This window comes from Ranitomeya variabilis, chromosome 1 (assembly GCF_051348905.1).
Source record: "Ranitomeya variabilis isolate aRanVar5 chromosome 1, aRanVar5.hap1, whole genome shotgun sequence".
Classification (NCBI taxonomy): Eukaryota; Metazoa; Chordata; class Amphibia; order Anura; family Dendrobatidae; genus Ranitomeya; species Ranitomeya variabilis.
The window spans coordinates 1,100,110,464-1,100,134,983 of record NC_135232.1 but is presented as its reverse complement, the minus strand read 5'-3'; the positions used below and the strand labels follow the sequence as shown (position 1 = coordinate 1,100,134,983).

At 42.7% G+C, this 24,520-nt stretch overlaps 1 protein-coding gene across 3 annotated transcripts in view; it reads right to left on the bottom strand.

Annotated features, from left to right (window-relative positions):
• ABLIM2 (actin binding LIM protein family member 2) overlaps positions 1–24,520 on the bottom strand; it is a 200,883-nt gene that overhangs the window by 107,883 nt on the left and 68,480 nt on the right. For all 3 annotated transcript variants that reach the window (XR_013220102.1, XR_013220101.1, XM_077280086.1), the window contains exon 2: positions 3,381–3,524. Coding sequence is in view for 1 of the 3 variants with exons in the window: in XM_077280086.1 (XP_077136201.1) it covers positions 3,381–3,524 (144 nt within the window). In the remaining 2 variants the exon portion in view is untranslated. The remainder of the gene's footprint in view (positions 1–3,380; positions 3,525–24,520) is intronic.

The window sequence follows — 24,520 nt, the reverse complement described above, 5'->3', positions numbered from 1 at the left end:
CGCGGCTCTGCGCTGTGTACTGCACGGCTCTGCACTGTATACTGTGTGGCTGTGCAATATACTACGTGGACATGCATATTCTAGAATACCCGATGAGTTAGAATCGGGCCACAGTCTAATAATCATAAGACTACGGATAGTGGTTTGGAATTGTGCTGTACTGTCACTTTAAGAGCTGATATTATCTGACAAAACTTGTGACCTGGTGAGCTGATGTAGATTTCATAGGAGTTGGCATAGTAACTGTGTCTGACTGCGCATATCAATGAGCTAATCAGCCAGGTGGCAGTTATTTTTAGAAATTGCCTCAGAAACCAGCCCATTATAAACGTATGGGACAATTTCCCTATTGAAACGCATTGAAAGACTTTTTTCAAACACAAATTGCGCAAAAACTACAAATCCGATCGGCACGAAAAATACTTAGCACACCTCTTGGGGACGCTGGCTTCGAAATGACACCTCACTGGAGTCTGTGAGTTTAGCGGTTCGGGCCGCATTACGTGCGGACTGAATAATAAGAATAAGAAGAAGTTTACCACGGTGGAATAACAGTATAGTGCTTTGTTCCAAAGCACTATAATTATATTCATTATTACATTGATACATCTTAGACCTGATAAGGCTGGTGAACTTACTTTGAAAATTCAAGTCAGGATGACCGTACAATCAGGACATAAGGATTGACATTTTTCAGGACTCATAAATTTAATATTAGACAGGAAAACTTTCATAAAGGATTAAACAGTCACTTTAACATGGCTTGTCAAAGTAAGGTCCAAGAGATCTACTTATTGATATATGCAGTTTGTACTGTGAAATCTGGTTATCGATCTGCTATAAAAATTAAAAGTGTAACTACATTTTTTTTTTTCATTTACTGAATTATATTTTAGGCTTTGCAAAGTTCTGAATTTATGAGATATAATGATTTGCCTTATTTGTATTCCTTCTCTTCCAAATGCCATGCTGGAAAGCTGTTACAAAGGCCAATTTCAGCTGCTTTAGAAGCTGCTATCATTTGCTGCCTGGTAATATACATATGCTGTTACAAAGGCCAATTTATGTGTCTTTAGAGCTGCTGTCATCTGCTTCCAGGTAAGGTATATATGCTGTTAGAAAGGGAAATGTATGCTTCTTTAGAAGCTGCTATCATCTGCTGCCTGGTAAGGTATATATGCTGTTACAAAGGCCGATTTATTTGTCCTTAGAGCTGCTGTCATCTGCTTCCGGGTAAGGTATATATACTGTTAGAAAGGGCAATTTATGCTTCTTTAGAAACTGCTGTCATCTGCTGCTGGATAAGTACATATGCTGTTACAAAGGCCAATGTATGCTTCTTTAGAATCTGCTGTCATCTGCTGATTGGTAAGATATATATATACACTGTAGAGCAAAAGGGTAATAATGTTTTGAACTGTTGACTTTCACGCTCCATATCTCACCATGCACTACTGCTTTGATCCAGTGACTACCATCATGTTATAGGCAATTATCTTGGCTAACTCATACATAAATTTGACTTGCAACTATTTAGCATATGATTAGTTTATGCAGATTCTTGTCATGTCGCTGCATTGTTACTGTTTTGCTCCTACTGGAAAAATATTTTTTTCCTGAATACTACAAAATACAACCTGTTCTCACATTCCCTAACAGCTAAATGTATTATTAGGTTGTTTCCCAAGCAAATGGTCACTGGTTCCAATCAAGGAGCAGCCATGAAGACGTTTTCTCAAGAAAAGAGAAACAGCATAATCCAGCTCATCGATAGCAGTCTCTCTGTCAAGAAAATTGCCAAACTGCATCTCATGTGAGCGCCATGACCGTCGGAAGAATACGAAATTAAGTCTATCCATCCATTCAAAAGCCAAAAGGTGGACATCAGGCAAAATATCGGAGTCTACAACTCGGCTCATCCCAAGGTCTATCCGTTCTGGTGCAACAAACTCGGCAGTGGAGGAGGCTCACATACTTCATAATAGGGAGATGACAGACGTCCATGCAAACACCGTGTGACGCACATTACACAGGTCTGGAATGGTGGCCCGAAAAATGTGAAGAAGCCTTGACTTCAATATTGCCATAAGAAACATTGGTTTGAGTTTGCAAACAAGTACGAAATGTGGACTGTGGAAGATTGGAAACTGTCATTACAGAAGCACTTCTCCTCCCATCAAAATGTTTATCCTCTTGATCTATGGCAGTCATTCTATTATATGGTAATATAATACAATATATTACAATTGCTCATTTACTTTCTACCCAGCTAATTCTTCTGTTTTCCATTAGGTCTGTGACATCACATGGTTAATAACTGACTAGCTGAATCCTTCAAAGCTCTATGTAGAAACAGGAGGTCTATTTTCCCTGTATGAGTCATCACTGCAAAAGTCCCTGGCAGGGGAGGAGGGAGCAGCTGAGTTAGTAGTTGAGGAGTGGAATGATAAATGCAGGGACAAGAGACTTCCTGTTTCTACATAGAGCAGAGAAAAGAAAATAATTAATTAACTGGGTAGAAAGGCAAAATGAGCAATTGTAAACACACAGTGCTGCATAATTTGATGGCTGCAATACATTAAGAGGATAAAAACTTTGATGTGAGTTCTTCTTTAAAAGAGGGTAGAACCGAATGTGTAACATCTGCTGTAGCCTCTGCAAGGCTCTCCTCCCATCATGCGGGGACGCCGGCTTACTCACCCTCCAGCCACAGCAGTGTCCTCCTGAACTGCTTTCTTCTTGCCTGTGCATGCCGCACTGTGCGTGCTCCCCTGCTTTTAAAGGGGCAGTGCATGCACATGGTAAAATGCCTCCAGTTAACAGCTGGGAGGCATTTATTTAATGTGATCCCCTGCAAGACATCTTGTATAAAAGGCACCTTCCCCAATTGTGGGGTGCCTGAGCAACCCTTATAGTTAGTCTTAGTGGTGTGGATGTGTCTAAGAGCATGTTGCTCGGTTCCCCATCCTAAATCTGTTAAAGTCATTCCCGAATCTGGTGTTCCTGTTAGCCTAATATAGTTTATCCTTGTTTGTGTGAACGCCTCGGCGGTATCCTAACCCAGAAATCCCAATTGCGGTACCTATAACCGGTCTCCTGGTCCCGGTGAGGTCAGTTCTGTGTCTGTTCTCCCTGGTCCTAGAGCGACCAGCTCCAAAATTGTTTCCCAATATCTACAAATGTGAACAAGAACCTATCTTCAATAATCAAGTTGTCCGTACACTCCGTCAGTCTCCATATCTACAAATGTGAACAAGAACCTATCTTCAATAATCAAGTTGTCCGTACACTCCGTCAGTCTCCATTACCTGCCTGTCAGTGACCTCGATCACGTCTCCCCGTGTCAGTGAACCCCACACAGATACATTAGACGTCCTTACCTTTACATGTGAAGCATTTGATGTGGAAGTATTTACTCTGTACCCGAAGGACTTCTCCTTTACAAGCACTGCCGCAGTTGTTGCAGAGGATTGCATTTCCAGTTGGCTTTTCCAGGTGGCTCTGTAGAGCCTGGTGCTGAGATACTGCAGAGCAGAAAAGGACATGGAACGTTAGAATTTTAGATATTTTCATATTTTCACAGAGTATTTTGGAAAGAATTAGAAATACACCATTAGTATGTATGGTATATATCAAGTACTTCAAGTGTTGGATAGCCAGTAATAAGCCATGACCTATTTGACCAACTTAACTAGGATGTCTTATTGCTATACAAAGGTGATATATTTGCTGTTTTGTGCTATCCAATGTAATATGTTATGTGTTGGGACACCATCATAAAGGCATCCTTGCCCCATGTAAGTATTGCAGAGAACATCTCACCACCTGTGCACTTGACCCGCTCCCATCCCACCTCATCCCAAACCTCACCACAATCTTCATCCCAACCCTAACCCATCTCTTCAACCTATCACTAACAACTGGTGTTTTCCCCTCAAGCTTTAAACATGCCTCCATCACACCTATCCTCAAAAAGCCCTCTCTTGACCCATCCTCTGTATCTAGCTATCGCCCTATATCACTTCTCCCCTATGCCTCAAAACTACTGGAACAACACGTCTACCTTGAACTGTCCTCCCATCTCTCTTCTTGCTCCCTCTTTGACCGCTTACAATCTGGCTTCCGGTCACACCATTCCACTGAAACTGCGCTAACTAAGGTCACCAATGACCTCTTAACCGCCAAGAGCAAGCGACACTACTCTGTTCTCCTCCTCCTCGACCTGTCGGCTGCCTTTGACACAGTGGACCATTCCCTATTATTACAGACCCTCTCATCCCTTGGCATCACAGACTTGGCCCTATCCTGGATCTCATCATACCTAACAGACCGGACATTCAGCGTCTCCCACTCACACACCACCTCCTCACCTCGCCCCCTCTCTGTCGGAGTCCCACAAGGTTCAGTCCTTGGGCCCCTGCTCTTCTCCATTTACACCTTTGGCCTGGGACAGCTCATAGAATCTCATGGCTTTCAGTATCACCTCTATGCTGATGACACACAGATCTACATCTCTGGACCAGATATCACCTCCCTACTAACCAGAATCCCTCAATGTCTGTCCACTATTTCATCCTTCTTCTCCGCTAAATCTCTGAAACTTAACATGGACAAAACAGAATTCATCATCTTTCCCCCATCTCACGTGACCCCCCCAACGAACCTATCCATTACAGTAAATGGCTGCCCACTCTCCCCAGTCCCACAAGCTCGCTGCCTCGGGGTTATCCTTGACGCTGATCTCTCCTTCAAACCACATATCCAAGCCCTTTCCACTTCCTGTCGACTTCAACTCAAAAATATTGCACGAATCCGTTCATTCCTCAACCAAGAATCTGCAAAAACCCTAGTCCATGCCCTCATCATCTCTCGCCTTGACTACTGCAACCTCCTGCTCTGTGGCCTCCCCTCAAACACTCTCGCACCCCTCCAATCTATTCTAAACTCTGCTGCCCGACTAATCCACCTGTCCCCCCGCTATTCTCCGGCCTCTCCCCTCTGTCAATCCCTTCACTGGCTCCCCATTGCCCAGAGACTCCAGTACAAAACCCTAACCATGACGTACAAAGCCATCCACAACCTGTCTCCTCCTTACATCTGTGACCTCATCTCCCGGTACTTTCCTACACGCAACCGCCGATCCTCACAAGATCTCCTTCTCTACTCCCCTCTTATCTCCTCTTCCCACAATCGTATACAAGATTTCTCTCGCGTATCACCCCTACTCTGGAACCCTCTACCACAACACATCAGACTCTCGCCCACCATCGAAACCTTCAAAAAGAATCTGAAGACCCACCTCTTCCGACAAGCCTACAACCTGCAGTAACCACCGATCGACCAAACCGCTGCATGACCAGCTCTACCCTCACCTACTGTATCCTCACCCATCCCTTGTAGATTGTGAGCCTTCGCGGGCAGGGTCCTCTCTCCTACTGTACCAGTTATGACTTGTATTGTTCAAGATTATTGTACTTGTTTTTATTATGTATACCCCTCCTCACTTGTAAAGCGCCATGGAATAAATGGCGCTATAACAATTAATAATAATAATAATAATAATAATAATAATAACATAAAATAGTCCTGTTTCCCACGAGAAGAAATCAAGCACAAATAGATTTGGCAAACAGGCAAAAGGAGGATACGTCACTGTCAATCACGACAGCGGTATTTAAATGGTTATAAGGGGGTTAAAAGACCCCCTTAGTAACCATCGGACCCCCGCAATGAGAATCGTAGGTCCCGATGGTTACTGTGAAGCTGCTGCAGTGCAGTTTAGTGCAACCACCAGCAGGAAGTGCTGGTGAGGGAAGAGAGGTTGCACACTAACAGCGTGGCAACACTGATCAGCCGCACAGGTGTCACAGGTAACATAAGAGTGGTCAGACGAGCAGAGTCAGAAACTATGAGGAGCAGAGGTACTCGCAGAGGTCACAGCATGCACGAAGTCAGAGATATGCCAGAAGTCAGAGCCAAACGGGAGCGCGGTATCCAAAACGGGAGACATAAGATGAAGTCGGGGTACAAGCCAGAAGTCAAAGCCAGTCGGGGAATGAGATATCAGAGACGGAAAGCAAGAGGCGGGGTTCAGAGATCAGGCCGAGTAATACACTGTAAGGAAAACCACCAGACGAACACTATGACAGGGATAGGGAATGGGTCTCACACAAATACGGGAAGTCAGAGGCAGGAAGATCACCAGGGTATACAGGTCAGCTGCTCTAGTCTGGAAGAATGAACTATCACTGATGCTGGCCAGCAGACCGTAGAGGACTGAAAAAGCCCAGCCAGCTCCAAAACGAGGCAGAGGATGTAGACCCCCAAATGACCAGTCCAGAGAGGGAAAAACAGAAAACAAATTCCGGACTGGATCATGACAGTTACCATGGTACCCCAAGATCATGTGATGACCCCAGGGTATGGTGGCCTGTGAAATCCAGCTATAAGCTGGGTCTCACAAGCTGTGTCAGTGAGACACTGACAGTCTCATATACTGCAGTACATAAGTACTATAAAGTTGGAAAGTTATTTGTGCCCCAAAATAATACCAAAAACATCTGCAACTCGTCTCACAAAAAATAAGTCTTCATACAGCTATGTTGGCCAAAAAATAAAAAAGTTACAGCTCTCACAATATGGCAATAAAAAATCTACTTTTTATAAAAAATAATTTTTACTGTGTCATAGCAGTAAAACCTAAAAAAGCCCTTATGAATCTGGTATGGCTGCAATCGCACCAACCCAAAGAATAAAGACGCCTTATCACTTATACCGCACAGTGAACAGTGCAAAAATAAAAATGACAACTATTCTTGCAGTGCTCTCTGTGTTCATTCTACCTCCCAAAAATTGGAATAAGGCTTGTCTCACATTTATCCTGCGCTCTCCGCTGAGCGCTTATGTTGGAGCTTGTAAATTCCCGAGAACCGCGATTTAGATAAGACCCCTAACGGAATCACTCACTTGTGAGGCAGATGAAGTAACTTTGTACTGGTCTGTGTTCCAGCCGTGTCCCATCATTTGCGGCATCTTTTTAGCATACAAGTGTGGGCGATCACAGATCTGTGCACGCCTAAAAAGATGGATACCACCGGAGCAGACGCTAAATGGACTCCAAAATGTCTCCATCTGCCTCATTATGGTGAGTGGTTTCGTTGGTGTTTCGACTTAATCACATTTTTGTGGGATTTACAAAGAATCCTGATGTAAGTGCTCAGATTGGAACACAAGAATGTGACCTCAGCCTTTTTCTGGAAGCAGCCAAATAATATTATGTACTCCAAAATGTTACCAATAAAAACCCTAATTTATCCTGCATAAAACCAGCCCCCTCTCAGGTCCATCATTTTTCACAGGAACTATAAGGGGTTTCCACATTACTGACAGAACAAGAACTCTGGAAAAGCAGCATGGCTCCCTCCCCCTCAAATAAAATCAGCGAGTTCTAAGCTCCCAAATCCAAATGCCCCCCTCCTGAGCTCCACAGTGCCTAAACTACAGTAAGCGGACATATGTTTGGCAACATTGTGGTGGAGAGAAGGCACTTAACAATTTATGGGGTGCGTGTCTCCAGAAGCTGGGCACAATGTATGGGGGCGCTACAATATATGGGGGTTCTACACTGCATGGCGAGAGAATGTATGGGTACTAGACTAGCAGATCTGCAATTCTCCAGAGAAAAAGCCTGGTGTGGATGTTACAAAATAGTCAATGCAACCGTAGATGAATTCATTGAGAGGTGCAGTTTCTACAATAGGGTCACTTTTAGGGTTTTTCTGTTGCTCTGGCACCTTCAGGGCTCTTTCTACCAAAATCCATGCTCCAAAAGCCAAGTAGCGTGCCTTCCTTCTCAGCCTTAGCGTGTGCCCTAACAGTAACTTCTGATGACATATGGGGCATCACCGTGTTCGGAAGAAATTACGCAATAAATTATGGGGTCTAGTTTCACCTATTAATCCTTATGTACCTGAGAAATTTGCAGCAAAAGCAAACATTACAATTTTACTACTAAAATGTTGTTATATTTCCACATCTTAATGTTATAGAATTCCGTGAGGCACCATAGGTTAAAAATACTCACTACATCCCTGGATGAATTCCTTAGGCAGTGAGGTTTCCAATATGGAGTGGCTTGGGGGTGTTTCTGCTGTTCTGGAACTCAGGGGCTCAGCTAATGGAGCCCACAATCTATTCAAACAAAATCTGTGTTCTAAAAGCCAAGTAGCACTGCTTTCCATCCAATCCCTGTCGTGTGCTCAAACAGTAGTTTGGTGTACCGCCATATTCGGGAGAAATTGCATAACAAATTGTGGGGTCCAATTTCTCCTTTTACCTCTTGTGTAAATTATAAATTTGTTGCTAAACCAATATTTTTGTGTAAAAATAATTTTTTGTTCTCACATCTAAATGTTATAAAGTTTTGTGAATCGCCTGTATGTTAAAAATGCTCAGTACACCCCTAGATAAATTCCTTGAGGTGTCTAGTTTCCAAAATGGGGTCTCTTGTGGGAGTTTTTCACTGTTTAGGCACATCAGGGGATCTACAAAAGACAACGGGGAGTCTGCTGTTTTCACAGGTCAGGGACTGTCCAAATATCACATGACATTCACAATCTATTCCAGACAAATTTTGCTCTTTTTACTAGCCCTTTCGTATGCCAAAACAGACGTTTTTGACCACATATTGGATATTATCAAAATGTGGGGTCCGTTTTCACCTATTATCCATTTGGAAAATTACAAATTTAGGGCTAAAACAACATTTTCGGAAAAAAAAAATGAAAATTTTCCATCTGACGACCCAATGTTAACATATTCTGTGTGGATTCTAAATGCTCACTTTACCCCTTGATAAAATCCTTGAAGGAGGTAGTTTCCAAAATGGGGTCACTTGTGGGGGGTTTCCACAGTTTAGACACATCAATGGCTCTCCAAACGCAGCATTACGCCCGCAGTCCATTCCATCAGTCTGTTTTCCAAAACGTCACATCTTCCTTTTCGAGCCCTGCCGTGCACCTAAAAAATAGTTTTCTCCCACATATGCGGTATCAGCGACATATCACAACACATTTTTGGGTCTGTGATCCTTGTGAAAATAAAAAAATTTTGCCTAAAAGAACTTTTTTTGTGGGATAAATGTGATTTATTTATTTTCACGGGTGTACGTTATAAACTTCTGTGAAACAAGGTGCTCACCGTACATCTAAATACATGCCTTGATGGGTCTGGTTTTCAAAATGGGGGAACTAGTGGGGGATTTCCACTGTTTGGCTCTCCAAACGTGACATGATGTCCACTCTCGATTCCAGCCACTTTTGCGTTCAAAGAGTCAAACAGTGCTCCTTCCCTTCTAAGCCTTGCTGTGCGCCCAAACAATAGTTTTCTCCCACATATGAGGTATTGGCATACTTGAAACAAATTGCACAACAAATTTTGCTGTCTATTTTATCCTGTTACCCTTGTGAAAATGAAAAAAAAAAAGGGGGCTAAAGTAACATTTTTGTGAAAAAAATTAAAATGTTCATTTTTTCTTTCCTCATTGCTTTAGTTCCTGTAAAGCACCTGAAAGGTTAATAAACTTTGTGAATATGGTTTTGAGAACTTTGAGGGGTGTACTTTTTAGAATGGTGTCACTTTTGGGTATTTCCTGTCATCTAGGCCCCCGAAAGTCAATTCAAATGTGATAAAAAAATTATTTTCTAAATTTTGCTGGAAAAATGAGACATTTCTGATCAACTTTTAACCCTTCTAACTTCCTAACAAAAAAAATATGTTTAAAATATTATGCAGATGTAAAGTAGGCATGTAGGGAATGTTATTTATTACCGTAACTTTTGTGTGGCATGACGCTCTGGTCTAAGGGAATAAGAATTAAAAGTTTTAAAATTGCTAAATTTTCACCAAATTTCTGATATTTTCCCAAATAAACAAATGTCATATCGAACAAAATTTACTACTGTCATGAAGTACAATATGTCATGATGATAAATTAATCTCAGAATCACTGGGATTTGTTGAAGCGTTTCGGAATTATTCCCACATGAAGTGACACTGGTCAGATTTTAAAAATTTGGCAAGGTTAAAATTGGCTCCATCATTAATGGGTTAAACAGAACCTGTGTCATCTACTGTCTCTCATAGTAAATACTTGCATTCGGATTGTGCCATTTTTTTGTTCTTCCTCTGAGAAAGTGGAAAAAAATATAACTACCGTAATTGGCTTCCTTTCCCTTTATCCTTAAAATGTATTACTGTCCAATCAGGAAACAGAATTGACAATGGGACATTCCCACGAGGAATAACTGAGTGATGCAAAATGATAAGAAATGTGTCTAGTTATTGTAAAATGCACACTTTAAGAAAATTCAATGGAGCAGTCAGTTTTACAAAAAAGAAATATGGATGTAAGCGATTAGTTTAGCAGCGCTGATATAAGTCTAATGAGCAAGGAAATCCATGATGAATAAAACATCTCGAAGTCCGCCGCCGCCAACTTCTAGGAAGCAGATTAAAAACTCTTCATCAATCCTCCCGTCAGGGCACAGAAATCATTTTGCTAGTGATGTAAAATAACTCGTTTAGAGTCGGTACAATAGCGGCTGGTGGAGTCTCAGCGTGATCGAGGCGAGTAATTCACAAAGGAAGCGGAACCAATTATTTAATGTGCAGTGCGACTATTATACTCCGGCACCCTGAGATCATCGGCCTGAAACGCGACATCACGGAATTTCCTGGATGCGATTAATGATATCACTCCTTAATTATATATCGACGATTATCACTGGAATTTTACTTTCCAGGAAAGACGTCAGTTAAAAAACTCCTGCTTCAGTCTGGCTATGGTTCTGCTCTACCTTCGTGCACTGGCGCTCAAGGTACTTGTTGAAAGATCTTCTGAGACTTGAAGTAAGGGCTTGTTCACACACTGCGTTTTTGACAATTTTTTTTCTCCCCATAAGATTTTCAAGAATAAAATATGATGCACAGTACCAGCAAAGTGAGTTTTCTGAAATCTTACGCACGTGCTGCTTATTTTCTCTTTGCGGATTTGAACCACGAAAGAGGTTTTTTTTATCTTAATTCAGGCTTTTCTTTAGCGTTTTTCCTTTATTCAAAATAGAGAAAGTAAAAATGCATTAAAATTGCGCATTTTTTCTGTCAACAGTCTAGTTTTTGGTGCAGAAAATCGGCTGCAAGCACTCAATGTGTGCACATACCCCAACAGTTGTTTCAATTTTTTTTATTATTTTTATTATTTATTTATTTATTTATATAGCACCATTGATTCCATGGTTCTGTACATGAGAAGGGGTTACATACAATTATTCCCCAAAAATCAATAGTACATGTGAAATCAAAAGCTTTGTAATATATCTTATCATAGAAATCCGCTTCTTTCTCCTCCTGGACTGATTTTTCACTTTCAAAATTCTCAATTCATAGGTACAATGTGTCTTCAGTGAATACAGACTTTCTAGTTAAGGAGATAGGAGATGACAGTTGGTGCTCATAAACTTGCAGGAGAACTTGCAGCAGAATGTCTGTGTCTTCCTCTAGCTCCTCCCTCTCCATGGAATTTTAAAAGCACCAACTGTCACCTCCTATCTCAGTAATGAAGAAATTTGTCTACACTGATTCTACAGATTTTTCCCCTGAATTAAGAATGGAAGATCAGCCCAGGAGGAGAAAGAAGGAGATTTACACAAAGGAGGCTGGGAGTAAGGCTGGGGTCACATGTTCAGCATTTGGTCAGTATTTTACCTCAGAATTTCTAAGCCAAAACCAGGAGTGGGTGATAAATACAGAAGTGGAGCATATGTTTCTATTACACTTTTCCTCTGATTATTCCATTCCTGATTTTGCCTTACAAATGCTGAGGTAAAATACTGACCAAATACTGAATGTGTGATCATGGCCTAAGGCTGGGGTCAAACTATCAGTATTTCTTCAGTATTTTACATCAGTATTTGTAAAATCAGGAGTGGGTGATAAATACAGAAGTGGTGATGTGTTTCTATTGTACTTTTCCCCTGGTTGCTCCACACCTGGTTTTGGCTACAAATACTGAGGTAAAATACTGACCAAATACTGAACGTGTGAACATGGCCTCAGGCCTAAAGCTGGATCCAAAGGTCCAATTGCACCAGAATTACCAAGATATTGATGACCGATGTCTAGGGCTGATCATGAGACTCTGATCAAACTCTGATTAGAGTGGGATCTGATTCTCGGATGAGAAGATGGAAAAAAACAATTTCTTATCTCCATTCTGTCAGTCTATGGAAATCAGACAGCACCTAGATGTCATCCAAGTGCAGTCCGATGATTTCCACGGACTCACTGACTTGCATGGTTGAGTGTGATCTGAATATCTAATCAAACTTGCAGCGCGCTGGACTAAGGAAAAATATCAGACTTGTCTGTGCTCGACTCCATAAACTAACATTGGTACAAGTGGAATCCGGTGTTTTTTCCAGATAGTTTTAATGCCAAAGTAATGCAAAAAAATCTCCACAAAATAACATCCGAAATTAACTTTCCAGTTTCATACTGTGTAGCATCCAAAGGTACCAGTGACTAAACGAATCTGCAGGAAGTTCCCATGTGTTAGATGCAGATTTTGATGCTGGTTTCACTGCGGGTTTTATCTCTTCCACATTATTAGGGCTACAATAGCCGGCGCGTATCTAAACCACAGGCTGCAGAGTGAAAATCTGTACCGTGTGTCAAGTTCACAGCATGAGGCTGAGGTTTGTTAGATCTCATCCGCTTTACTTTTCGGGAGGAATCCACTCCAGAAAATGCTGTGGTTTTTTTTTTTATTATTTGATGTTTTTTTGTCCTATATTGAAAATATTTTCAAAGTATCTTTTTTTCAGCATTTTTTTTTGTAGTTGATGGGGTCAAGTTCAGAGTGGATTGTACACGGATTCCACCATAAAAAAAGAAACTTCTTTCTTCTTCGAGACCAGGTTTTTAAAACGTGGCAGGAAAAAAAAGCTAAAAAAACCCCCTCATTATGTGAACAGCAAAATGGATTTTAAAATTAATCAGAAGGAAGAAAATCCAAAGTTTATTTGAAGCAAGTTTTGGAGCAGATCCAACTATTTCCCTTACACTTTCCCAGTAACTGGAGTTTAATTAATTTAATGTAATGGACCGAAGAAACTTGAAAAGTGACAACCCCATTCTAGCGCCAGATATGTGCTCTGAGCTGTTGTCAATTCCCTTCCTCTGCTACTTATTACTCCATACAATGAGCACAGGAGGATGAGAGAGACAACCAGCTGGTAGAATGGCATGGTGGGGAGTGCAGAGACGGTAGCAAGTTGGGGAGGGCAGAGACGGTAGCAAGTTGGGGAAGGCAGAGACGGTAGCAAGTTGGGGAGGGCAGAGATGGTACAAGTTGGGGAGGGCAGAGACATTAGCAAGTTGGTTAGGGCAGAGACGGAAGCAAGTTGGGGAAGGAAGAGATGGTAGCAAGTTGGAGAGGGCAGAGATGGTAGCAAGTTGGGGAAGGCAGAGACGGTAGCAAGTTGGGGATGGCAGAGACGGTAGCAAGTTAGGGAGGGCAGAGATGTTAGCAAGTTGGTTAGGGCAGAGACGGAAGCAATGTTGGAGAAGGAAGAGACGGTAGCAAGTTGGAGAGGGCAGAGACGGTAGCAAGTTGGGGAAGGCAGAGACGGTAGCAAGTTGGGGAAGGCAGAGACAGTAGCAAGTTGGGGAAGGCAGAGACGGTAGCAAGTTGGGGAAGGCAGAGACAGTAGCAAGTTGGGGAAGGCAGAAACGGTAGCAAGTTGGGGAGGGCAGAGACGGTAGCATGTTGGGGTGAGCAGAGACGGTAGCATGTTGGGGTGAGCAGAGATGGTAGCAAGTTGGGGTGAGCAGAGATGGTAGCAAGTTGGGGATGGCAGAGACGGCAGCAAGTTGGGGTGAGCAGAGATGGTAGCAAGTTGGGGAAGGCAGAGACGGTAGCAAGTTGGAGAGGGCAGAGACGGCAGCAAGATGGGGATGGCAGAGGCGATAGCAAGATGGGGAGGGCAGAGACAGCAGCGAGTTGGGGAGGGCACAGGCAGTAGCAAGTTGAGGAGGGAAGAGACAATAGCAAGTTGGGGAGGGCAGAGGCAATAGCAAGTTGGGGAGGGCAGAAACAGTAGCAAGCTAGAAATCACAGAGAAGGCAGCAAGCTGTGTAGGACAAAGGCGGTAGAATGTTGGGGAGGGCACAGTTGGCGACTAGGGTTCCATACTTTTTTTTATATAATCTATGAGCACAAAATACCGAATTATGCAAGTTTGTGCACATTGTCAACAAGGCTAGATCTTTGTGGCGATACTCTGCTGTGTGTACGTGTGTACACCTGTCTCCGTGCTACGGTTACATGCACATATGGCATCTCTAATTTGCTTCTTCCAAAAATTACAGCAGTCACCAGATGTTACACTATGGTAAATGGGATTCACACAGTGTAAATGTGGGTAGAAACTTTTGGGCAACCACGACATGCCTGCTATATTTTGTGGTCATTCTGGAAAGTTCTCACACTCGCGGTGACATCAGTGAGGTCAAAGAAGTTGATTGCATATGAACTCTGCTGAACTTTAGCACATCACCGCGAGGCATTGAGCTGAGCAAGCACGCGCAGCTCAGTGTCTCTGCTGAATGGCAGACTGTATAGTCTCATCATGCAACAATGCAGCCTGCCATCTAGATGTCGTGAGACAATTGGGTTATTATCTTCTCGGCGGACAGGTGAGGAATATGGTTGTTTATTATTTTAATTCTTTTACAGTGGACATTGGCTTCAATGGATTGGGTGTAAGGTGATTATAACTGTTTTTGGTTTATTTACAGTCAATAAAGGAGTTTGTGTCATTTGTTGAAATAAAGGACTTTATTCTGGGTGTTATTTTTTTCACAATTTGACTAAGGGATAGTAATGAGGGCGTCTTATAGATGCCTCTCAATTACTAACTCCTAGGCTTGATGTCACCTGACAATACAAAGGTGACTTCTACCCTAATACTATCACCCCACTTGCCACTGCACCAGGGCAAGTGGGAAGAGCGAGGCTAAGGCTACTTTCACACTAGCGTCGGTACGGGCCCGTCGCAGTACGTCGGGCCGACGTACCGACGCATACTGTGAAATTTCTGCAAGACGTGGGCAGCGGGTGCAGTTTTACAACACATCCGCTGCCCATTCTGCAGTCCAGAGAGGAGGGGGCGGAGTTTCGGCCGCGCATGCGCGGTCAAAAATGGCGGAGGCGACGCACAAAAAAAGTTACATGTAATGTTTTTTTGTGGCGACGGTCCGCCAAAACACGACGCATCCGTCGCACGACAGATGCGACGTGTGGCAATGCGTCACTAATGAAAGTCTATAGAGAAAAACGCATCCTGCGGGCAACTTTGTAGGATGCGTTTTTTCTCCAAAACGATGCATTGCGACGTACAGCAAGCGATGCTAGTGTGAAAGTAGCCTAAGTATCAGATTTGGGTCATCTTATGGATGCACCATTTCTGAGGTGGCTGAAAGCTGAAGTTTTTAGTCTGGGACGAGGTCAATATCCATGACCCCTTCTTAGGCTATTAATCAGCACGTAGATGTGTCTGCCTAGCCTTTTCTGGTTATTAATTACAGGGGGACTATATGTCATTTTTTTAGGGGTCATTTTAATAACCAGTAAAAGCTAGCATACCACTGTGAGCTGATATTAATTGTCTGGGAAGCTCCATGGGTATTAACCCCTTCCCAGGCTATAAATATCTGCCCCCAGCTGTCCACTTTCCCTCTACTTGTTAATAAAATTTTGGGTGACCCCACACCATTTTTTTCATAAAATAATTTATTCAGTAACAAAATACATGCACAGTAAGCTACACAAGCACTGTGCTAATTATATATGTCACTGATATCTTTATATGTATCTATTCTATGTGTATGATTTCACTGTACGTGTCAGATGAAATGTCGGGTTTTCAAGGACATTGGTGTGTAAAAATCGGACAGCACTCGCATGGTCCGAATGCCATGCAATTTTTTTTATCACACCCATTAACTTGTATTGGCGAGTCTTTTCCGAGATACAAGGACAATCGCAGCATGCTGTGATTATTTTCTAAGTCCAATTTCAGCTGAGAAAAAAATTGCACATGAGAAGGGAATAATAGATTAATGTTGGTCAGAGGGCAATGTGATTTTTGTTATCGGATTGCAATCGTCAGTTTTCCTTGCAGATAAGTATGAGCTCTTAGACGTATATTCGACAAATCTGGCCTTTATGGAAGAGTGGCCATTTTTGAAAGCCACAAGAAGTCCTGTTTGTTGTTTGCTAAAAGCCATGTAGGGGACACAGCTAGCATGTGGAAGATGGTGCTCTGGTCTGATGAGACCAAAGTAGACCTTTTTGGGCAAAATTCAAAACACTATGTGTGGTGGAAAACTAACACTGCACATCACCCTGAAAACACCATCCCCATCGCCAAACATGGTGGCGGCAGCATTATGCTGTGGGGATGCTTTTCTTCAGCGGGGACAGGGAAGCTGGTCAGAGTTGATGGGAAAAATCGATGCAACTAAATAGAGGGCAATCCTGGTGGCTGCAAGTTAGAAGCTGCAAAAGACTTGTGACTGGGGCGTAGGTTCACATTCCAGCAGGACAAGGGCCCTAAACAAACAGCCAGAGGTACAATGGACGAGTTAGATCAAAACATACTCATGTATGTGAACAGCATAGTCATAGCCCAGATGTAAATCCCATTGAGAATCAGTGGCAGGACTTGAAAAATGCAGTTCACAGACATCTCCATCCAACCTCAATGAGCTAGAGAAAGTGTGCACAGAAGAATGGGGAAAAGTTTCAGCCTCTAGTTGTGCAATTTGGTAGACACAGGCCCAAAAGTATTGATTTGGGGGGGGGGGGGATGCTGAATACAAATCCACATCAACATTTTTAGATTTATATTTTTAAAAGAATTAAAAAATATGTATGATTTCCTTGACACTTCATAAATACTTGCAACTTAGTATTGGTATCACATAAAATCCAAATAAAATACAATTTAGTTTGTGGGTGTGATGTGAAAAATTGTGGAAAAGTACACAGGGTATGAATACTTTTTCAAGGCGCTGTACCTCTATAGGGGCCCTGATGCCTAACTGGGGCACAAAGTCTCATCTTTTTCGTAAGAAGATGTTAATACTATAAATAATTTTGACATACAGTACATGAATGCAGCTCTTTCTATGACTAAGTATAATTCTGTCTGTGATGATAATGAAACTAATGAAACATCTTCTGTACAGGACAGGAAATGCGGGTCTGCTATGAGATTTAGTGGCCATCGTGAAATTTCAAATTTTTTAATATTATAATGATATGGAAAACAAACAAAAAAAGATATAAAAAATTAAAAATAAGATTAAAATTAGTCATTTTCTGACAACATATTCCATAAGCTAATTTATGGTTATATCCCTTTAAAAGACAATTCTCGTCAACCTTTGTTCTAGAACTAGCAGTGTTGATGACATATCTCAGCCTAGAGACCATTTTTACTCATATCTTAAGCTAGTTCTCTCTATTACTTTACTCCTCAGTAAAATGAGTGGCTGCGGCACTGCACAGGTGTGTCATGACAATTACAGCTTTCCTCCCTCCATGACTCACTCTGTGTGAGTTGTTTTTTTCACAGTGATAGTTAAGCGATCCGTACTTTCTCACCCACGCACATATACCGTACATTGCTCATCACCACTGCCTTCCTCCTGCAGAAAACTAAAATCTTTTCCTGGAGAGTGGGACTTCTCTGCAAATTATGGTTCATTACATGAAAAAACCTAACCTCCTATATTGGCTAAGTGCCAGATGTGCAACTCGTGAGTCAGCCCTAATGGCCCCCACCTGCCATTTATAACACTGGTATCTTCTTATGTGTCAGAGCGGCTTTACCCCTTCCTGGCACAAGGACTGAGGTGAGACTGATCTACAGCCACTAAAGCTACACCTCACATCAGCACATCTGACATAATATATCATAGTGTCTAAGGGGTAATGTTTTTCCTTGAGGAGAGCGCCAAGTCGGCGTAAGGAGACTTTTAGGCCATGCAGTTCTCCTCATTACAGAATGCGTTACAGAATGCTGTAGATAAGCCCCTGATGCCGGTGGGCTTAGCTCACCTTCCATTTTGGGGGTGACAGGTTCCCTTTAAATATGCAAATAGCCTTCACAGAGAGGAAGAGGAAAGGAACTCCTAGTGCCATTTCACATGACTAAGGATAAAAAGCCAAACCAGACCCTACATTTGCAAAACACATGTTTTGGGGTGTTTGCCCTTCATCAGCAGGAGGTCTGGATACGAGGCCTCTGACAGTGGGCCTTTAAGGGAACATTTCTCATGTGGAGTGTGACAAGTCGGAGTATGAAGTCTTCTGCGCCATGTAGGGTAGCATTGCATGGCCTATAAGTGGCCTATAGGTGGCACTAGAAATCTATAATATAGAAAAATCATGGCACTCCTATATGATGAGTATGTTTTTATTGGCAATCCAAAGCATAACAAATATTGACGTTTTGGTTACACGACCTTTATCAGAAAATGCTGAGAACAAAAATTATTAACTCTTTCATCTTAAGATACAAGAGTTAATACATAGAACACAAACATCACATAGTTCACTGATAAACATGATCGCAAGTAGTTCACCATAAATATAAAGCACATAGTTCGCCCTCCACCAATTTTAGTAGAGTGACATTACCCTGTTTATTATGCACTAGAGAGCTAGTCCTCTTTCTCTCTGGAAAGGCTATTTGCATACGTAATTACCCAGAGGAGCACTGCATGGCCTATAAGTCTCCTTATGCCGTTGCCCCTTAGATACCCTGTCAGAGGCGTCTCACCTAGCCAAATTAAATCTCATGCTTAGCACTGATGAGGGGCATACACCGCATACAATAGAGTGTCTGGTTTGGCTGCTTATCCTAAGTCATGTGGCAAAGCTTTTTAAAGGGTTAATGGTGACTTTTAGGACTGCTAATGTAAGGAAGTGGAAGTGTTGCCCATGTCCTTCCTTGAAGATATGTAAAATAATGTCATGCATTATGGTGTTTGAAATGTCTAAATGATTTATATTGTTAGTGATGGTGCTGTGTTCTGCCCAGCACAGGTAGGTGACAGAAATAGTTGGGACTAGCCCAGGAAAAAGGAGATAAGTGAGGGCACAATAGAGAGTTTCTGGGTAGAATGTCAGATAGGGATGAGCGTGCAGCAGTAGCAGACCTAAGGTCTGACTGAGAAGCAGAATCGCATGGAGTGGGTGTCCTGCGGCAAGAGAGAGATGACCGTGCAGATAGTAAGATCCTATAGAAAAGTGTGTCTCAGTCCAGAGTTGGGACAGAAATAGCAAGAGAGTGAAGGAAGAAGTATTGGGGCCTGGGGACGATACGGAGGACTAAGACTGAGTCAGTCAGGTAACAGGAAGGAGAAGGGAGGATAAGTAAGACGAAGAAAAAATGCGACGTGTGATGGTCCAGAGGCGTCAATAAGGAAAGCTAAATAGCGGCCATATTGACATAGAAAAATCCCCTAAAGGGAGAAGGATGCAGAATCGGGGGTGGAAGTAAAGGACTATTGCTTGCTAGACTGTAGTGCCGTTATTAGGGATGAGGAAGCTCCCGGGAGAGTGTGCGGGGCTGTGTTTAGGCAGAAGAGCTAAGTGAGGTGGAAAGCGAGAAGTGACTCCAGGAAAAGGAGGAAGAAGTGTGTGATAAGGATCCATGTTATAACAGAAACCTCCATGAAGATGAATGTCTACTATCTGCTGTACATGGCTCCTCAAAAGTTATTGTTTAGTAAAAATACATTTATATATGAACTATGGCCTCTCTCATTAAACTCCGCAACACCTGGTCCTAGCCGTCCGAATACAACTGCACCATGTGGTCTGCAAGGGTGCATCACACCACAGATAGTCCACACACCCAACCAGGACCCCCATTTTCATGTAGCGTGCCGGGGCGTTAAGCACGAGTACCTCGCCCACAGCTACCGCCCCTCACTACGTTACACTACTTCCAATAGGTGGCGCTACGGTTCCAGTTCTCTCTGAAGAGGCTATTTGCATATTTATACACGCTGGAAGTATTTTTACGCTTACCCACAATCACAGTCATTTCTATCCAAATTACTTGCCGCACACAACCATAACTGGTTGTTCCAGAGCCACTTACTAGCGGCTCCATCCCGTTTTCCAGCCCTTTCGTTTTCGGTTCTGTACTTGATGCAGGACAACATTTCCTGCCTGCACCTTACCAGAGCTGTGAGTGAAGGGGGCTGGCTAAGTGCTTATTTTAATAGCTAAGCCAGCCCCCTTTCTCTATTATTCTCATTATTGATGTTCATCGTGGCATCTGGTCTGGTCTGAGTTTTCAAGATGCATAAAATATGGCGGCTTTGAACATTGCCACACCTGTCCATGAGTTGGGTCCGAAATGTCATTTCCGCAATAGTAAAGGAGGCTGACCTGCAATGTCAAAAACAACCAGTAGAGAAGAGTGGCACTGTTTAGCAGTAGTGTTTTCTAATGCTCGACAGCCCCATTAAATTGCAAGCATCAACGCCACAAGGGTTACAGCAGAATCTCTGTGCATTAATGTTGACACCTAAAGGTGATCTTAGAAAACAGAAAGGGTAGGGGCGTGTATAAATATGCAACATCAGCAATATCACTTCTTCCTGCATGAGCAAATTTTTATTTAATTTTTTTAATACCTGTATTTTTTCTCATTGCTTTGCCGGAGGGATTCTTCAATCATTTAATGTGCATAATCACAAATACCGAACACTCTTATTGCTGAGAATAATGAGGGGCAAGCAGATATGTCAAATGGTAGATTTATTCTCATTTACATGCAACTTCTCTAATCAGAGGCATAACTATAGGGAGTGCAGAGATAGCAGCCATACCCGTGCGAGGTTACGTAAAGACCAACCTGCCACATCAAAGCTCTAAGCAACTTTTATTTGAAGGAACCTGAGAAAGCTGGAAAATTACACTGGTTATATGGAAAGCAACAACAAGCTGCTACGATGTTATTCCTATAATTAACCAAACTGTTGTTGAGAAATCTTTAGCACTTAAAGAGGATCTGTCACCTGCCAGAATGCAAATTTGTTTTCTACCTAGTATAAATGCTGTTGTTCTCCTGAATCCGGCGTTGTTTTTCTTTTGTTCCTAAGCCTCTCCATTCCTGAGATATGACCCTTTCCTTCCTGAATATAAGTCTTATCTTTTTTTTCCAAATGGGCGTAGTCCTCAAGAAGAGCATATGACCACACCCACTCATCTAAAAAGACTATATTTACATACCAGGAAGAGGCGGCTATATCTCAGGAACGGAGAGCCTCAGGAACTAAAGAAAAACAACCTATGACTCAGGAGACCAGAGACATTTGCACCAAGAAAAATATTACATATTTGCGGTAAGTGACAGGTCCTCCTTAAAGGGGTTATTCCAATGTTGGGATCCTTACCGATTCTGAGAACGGAGTCTAAAATTCCCTTGTTTATGAAACAGTATCACGCATGCTTGACCATGACTCCATTCACTGTTATGGATCTAAGGTAGCTGTAGGACACAAGTCCACCACTTCTAAAGGCAGTGAATGGAGAGTTCTTCATGTACAGTCCATTTACATGGGAGACATACAACCTCTGTACCCGTTGTCAGACACCTCCCAACTACTCCACTCTCCTGCTCCAGTGGTGGTCCACCAATCATTCATTTCTGGTTATTAGGATAAGCTGGCTTGCATGACTGGCATCTGGCTAGGCCTCTTGAAGCCAACTTGGGTGGCATTATGCCATTTGAGTCTTGAACATATACTGCTTCAGCTTGCATTCCTGGAGTTACTTATTTACCAACCCAGCTGTGATACTTCTGGGCTCTGCCACTTCTAATTCTAACTGACCCTCTTGACAAACACACTGCTATTTTTGTGAGCTGTCCATACACTTTGCTTTGCAGCACCAAAGCATCTACCGACTCAGATCTGCTGTTCCTGGGTGCTGTCCACACATCAGGTCTGCTTTTCCAAAGTGCCTGATTGACAAGTCAAAATCAACTCTTGGACCTGGGGGCTGTTTACACATTCGGCTCTACAACTCCAAGGCGCCTGACTGACAAGTCTACCATACATTATCCCATCCCACCTACTCAGAAGGCCTTTACACAACGAGCCAGAGGTCCAGATACAAGTGTCCCATTGACCTCGCGACACTGCTCTCAAAAGCCACCAACGGCAACTGCAAGGAGTTCGTGTGTTCTATCCGTGTTTGTGTGAGTTTCCTCCCATGCTCCAAAGACATACTGATCGAAAATTTAGAGTGTGAGCCCCAATGGGGACAATGATGATGATGTCTGTAAAGTACCGTGGAAATTAATTGTGCTATATAAGTTAAATAACACAAATAAATCTTGATTATTTGTGTTCCCAAATGCATATGGCGATTGTGCACACAATCAATAACCTCGTTGATCGCAGACATGCGCTTATACTCGAAACTGAATCTCGAAACTGAATATATCAACATGTTTTCACAATGTTGTTTCCATATTTTCATCATTTGCATATCATTAACAAGTGTATCCCTCCTGAGATTTCCAGAATTCCTTGACTTTTCCATTGTGGCACTGCCATTTCAATGTTGGAGTGTATATATTAATGTGTACGCATTCATTTTAATTCGTTTTTCTAATATATTACAGCAATTTATTTGCTAGCGTGCTGTTGTACAAAAAACACCAATTTTTTATGGAAAAACGTAAATGGACTAACACCCCTTAACAAATCATTCAGAGAGCTGGCTCAAATATAGGCTTTGTTTCCAAAATAGACAAGTGTCTCACAGAGAAAAATGTCCCATGGATTCTTTATCTTTGGAATCCAAGGAATTCTCAGCAAAACAGTTTCAAAAGGAACATTTTTAGATAGCAATCTATAGGGCAGAAGTAACATATAGTAACATATGTCCATGAGTAGAAAAATGTAAAAGATTTGCAGTATCAAACCAAATTACATAGAGATGCCTTAAAACACAATGCATAAATAGTCTAGGTAGCACTACCCCTACTACACCCATGAATGCAGCACCAAGGCTGATATTTTGGTCCAGCTGCTACACCGATGCCTCCACTCTGCACCAGTCATTGCACTAGTTTCCCATCCACTACAGAATACAGTGAAATATAAACTTATCACTCTTAGGGTACTGTCACACTCTGCAACTTTCCAACGATCACGACCAGCGATACAACCTGGCCGTGATCGTTGGAAAGTCGTTGTGTGGTCGCTGGGGAGCTGTCACACAGCTCCCCAGCCGAAGGCCCCGGGTAACCAGGGTAAACATCGGGTTACTAAGCGCAGGGCCGCGCTTAGTAACCCGATGTTTACCCTGTTTACCAGCGTAAAAGTAAAAAAAAAAAACAGTACATACTCACATTGCGGTGTCCTTCAGGTCCCTTGCCGTCTGCTTCCCGCACTGACTGAGTGCCGCCGTAAAGTGAAAGCAGAGCACAGCAGTGACGTCACCGCTGTGCTGTGCCACTGCCTTACGGCCGGCAGTCAGTCAGTGCAGGAAGCAGACGGCAAGGGACCTGAAGGACACCGCAATGTGAGTATGTACTGTTTGTTTTTTTTTACTTTTACGCTGGTAACAAGGGTAAACATCGGGTTACTAAGCGCGGCCCTGCGCTTAGTAACCCGATGTTTACCCTGGTTACAAGCGAACGCATCGCTGGATCGCTGTCACACACAACGATCCAGCGATGACAGCGGGAGATCCAGCGACGAAATAAAGTTTCAAACGATCTGCTACGACGTACGATTCTCAGCAGGGTCCCTGATCGCTGCTGCGTGTCAGACACAGCTATATCGTATGGATATCGCTGGAACGTCACGGATCGTACCGTCGTAGCGATCAAAGTGCCACTGTGAGACAGTACCCTTACCCATAAGGCTCTTCACAATGCTGAACTGCCCTACATCTCCTCCAGCATCTCTACCACCTTACCCATGCTGCTACAGTGCTCAGCTGCATTACATCTCCTACCACATCGCTACCACCCTACTTGCCCTCTCCATAGTGCTACACCACCCTTTTCCTTAATTTCTGTCTACCACTCTACCGGTGCTCCTGGTTCGGCCAATGATCTAAGACTAACATCGTCTATAATCTGAACCTCCCACTCCTGACTCTGAGACTTCTCTTGTGCTGCGCCTGTTCTCTGGAATGCAATACCCTATACAATCCAATTAATTCCCAGTGACCACAGTTTTTAGAGTGCCATAAAACACATCTATTTAGAGAGGTCTCTCATATCATCTCACTAGTCTAACTTTTCTCATTTCTCCTTAGAATCCGGTCCCTTCTATCATTAGTTCCAACACATTCCATGCACATAATGACATGTTCTATCTGAACATGTACAAAGAGCTGGTGTCCAGCTCATGA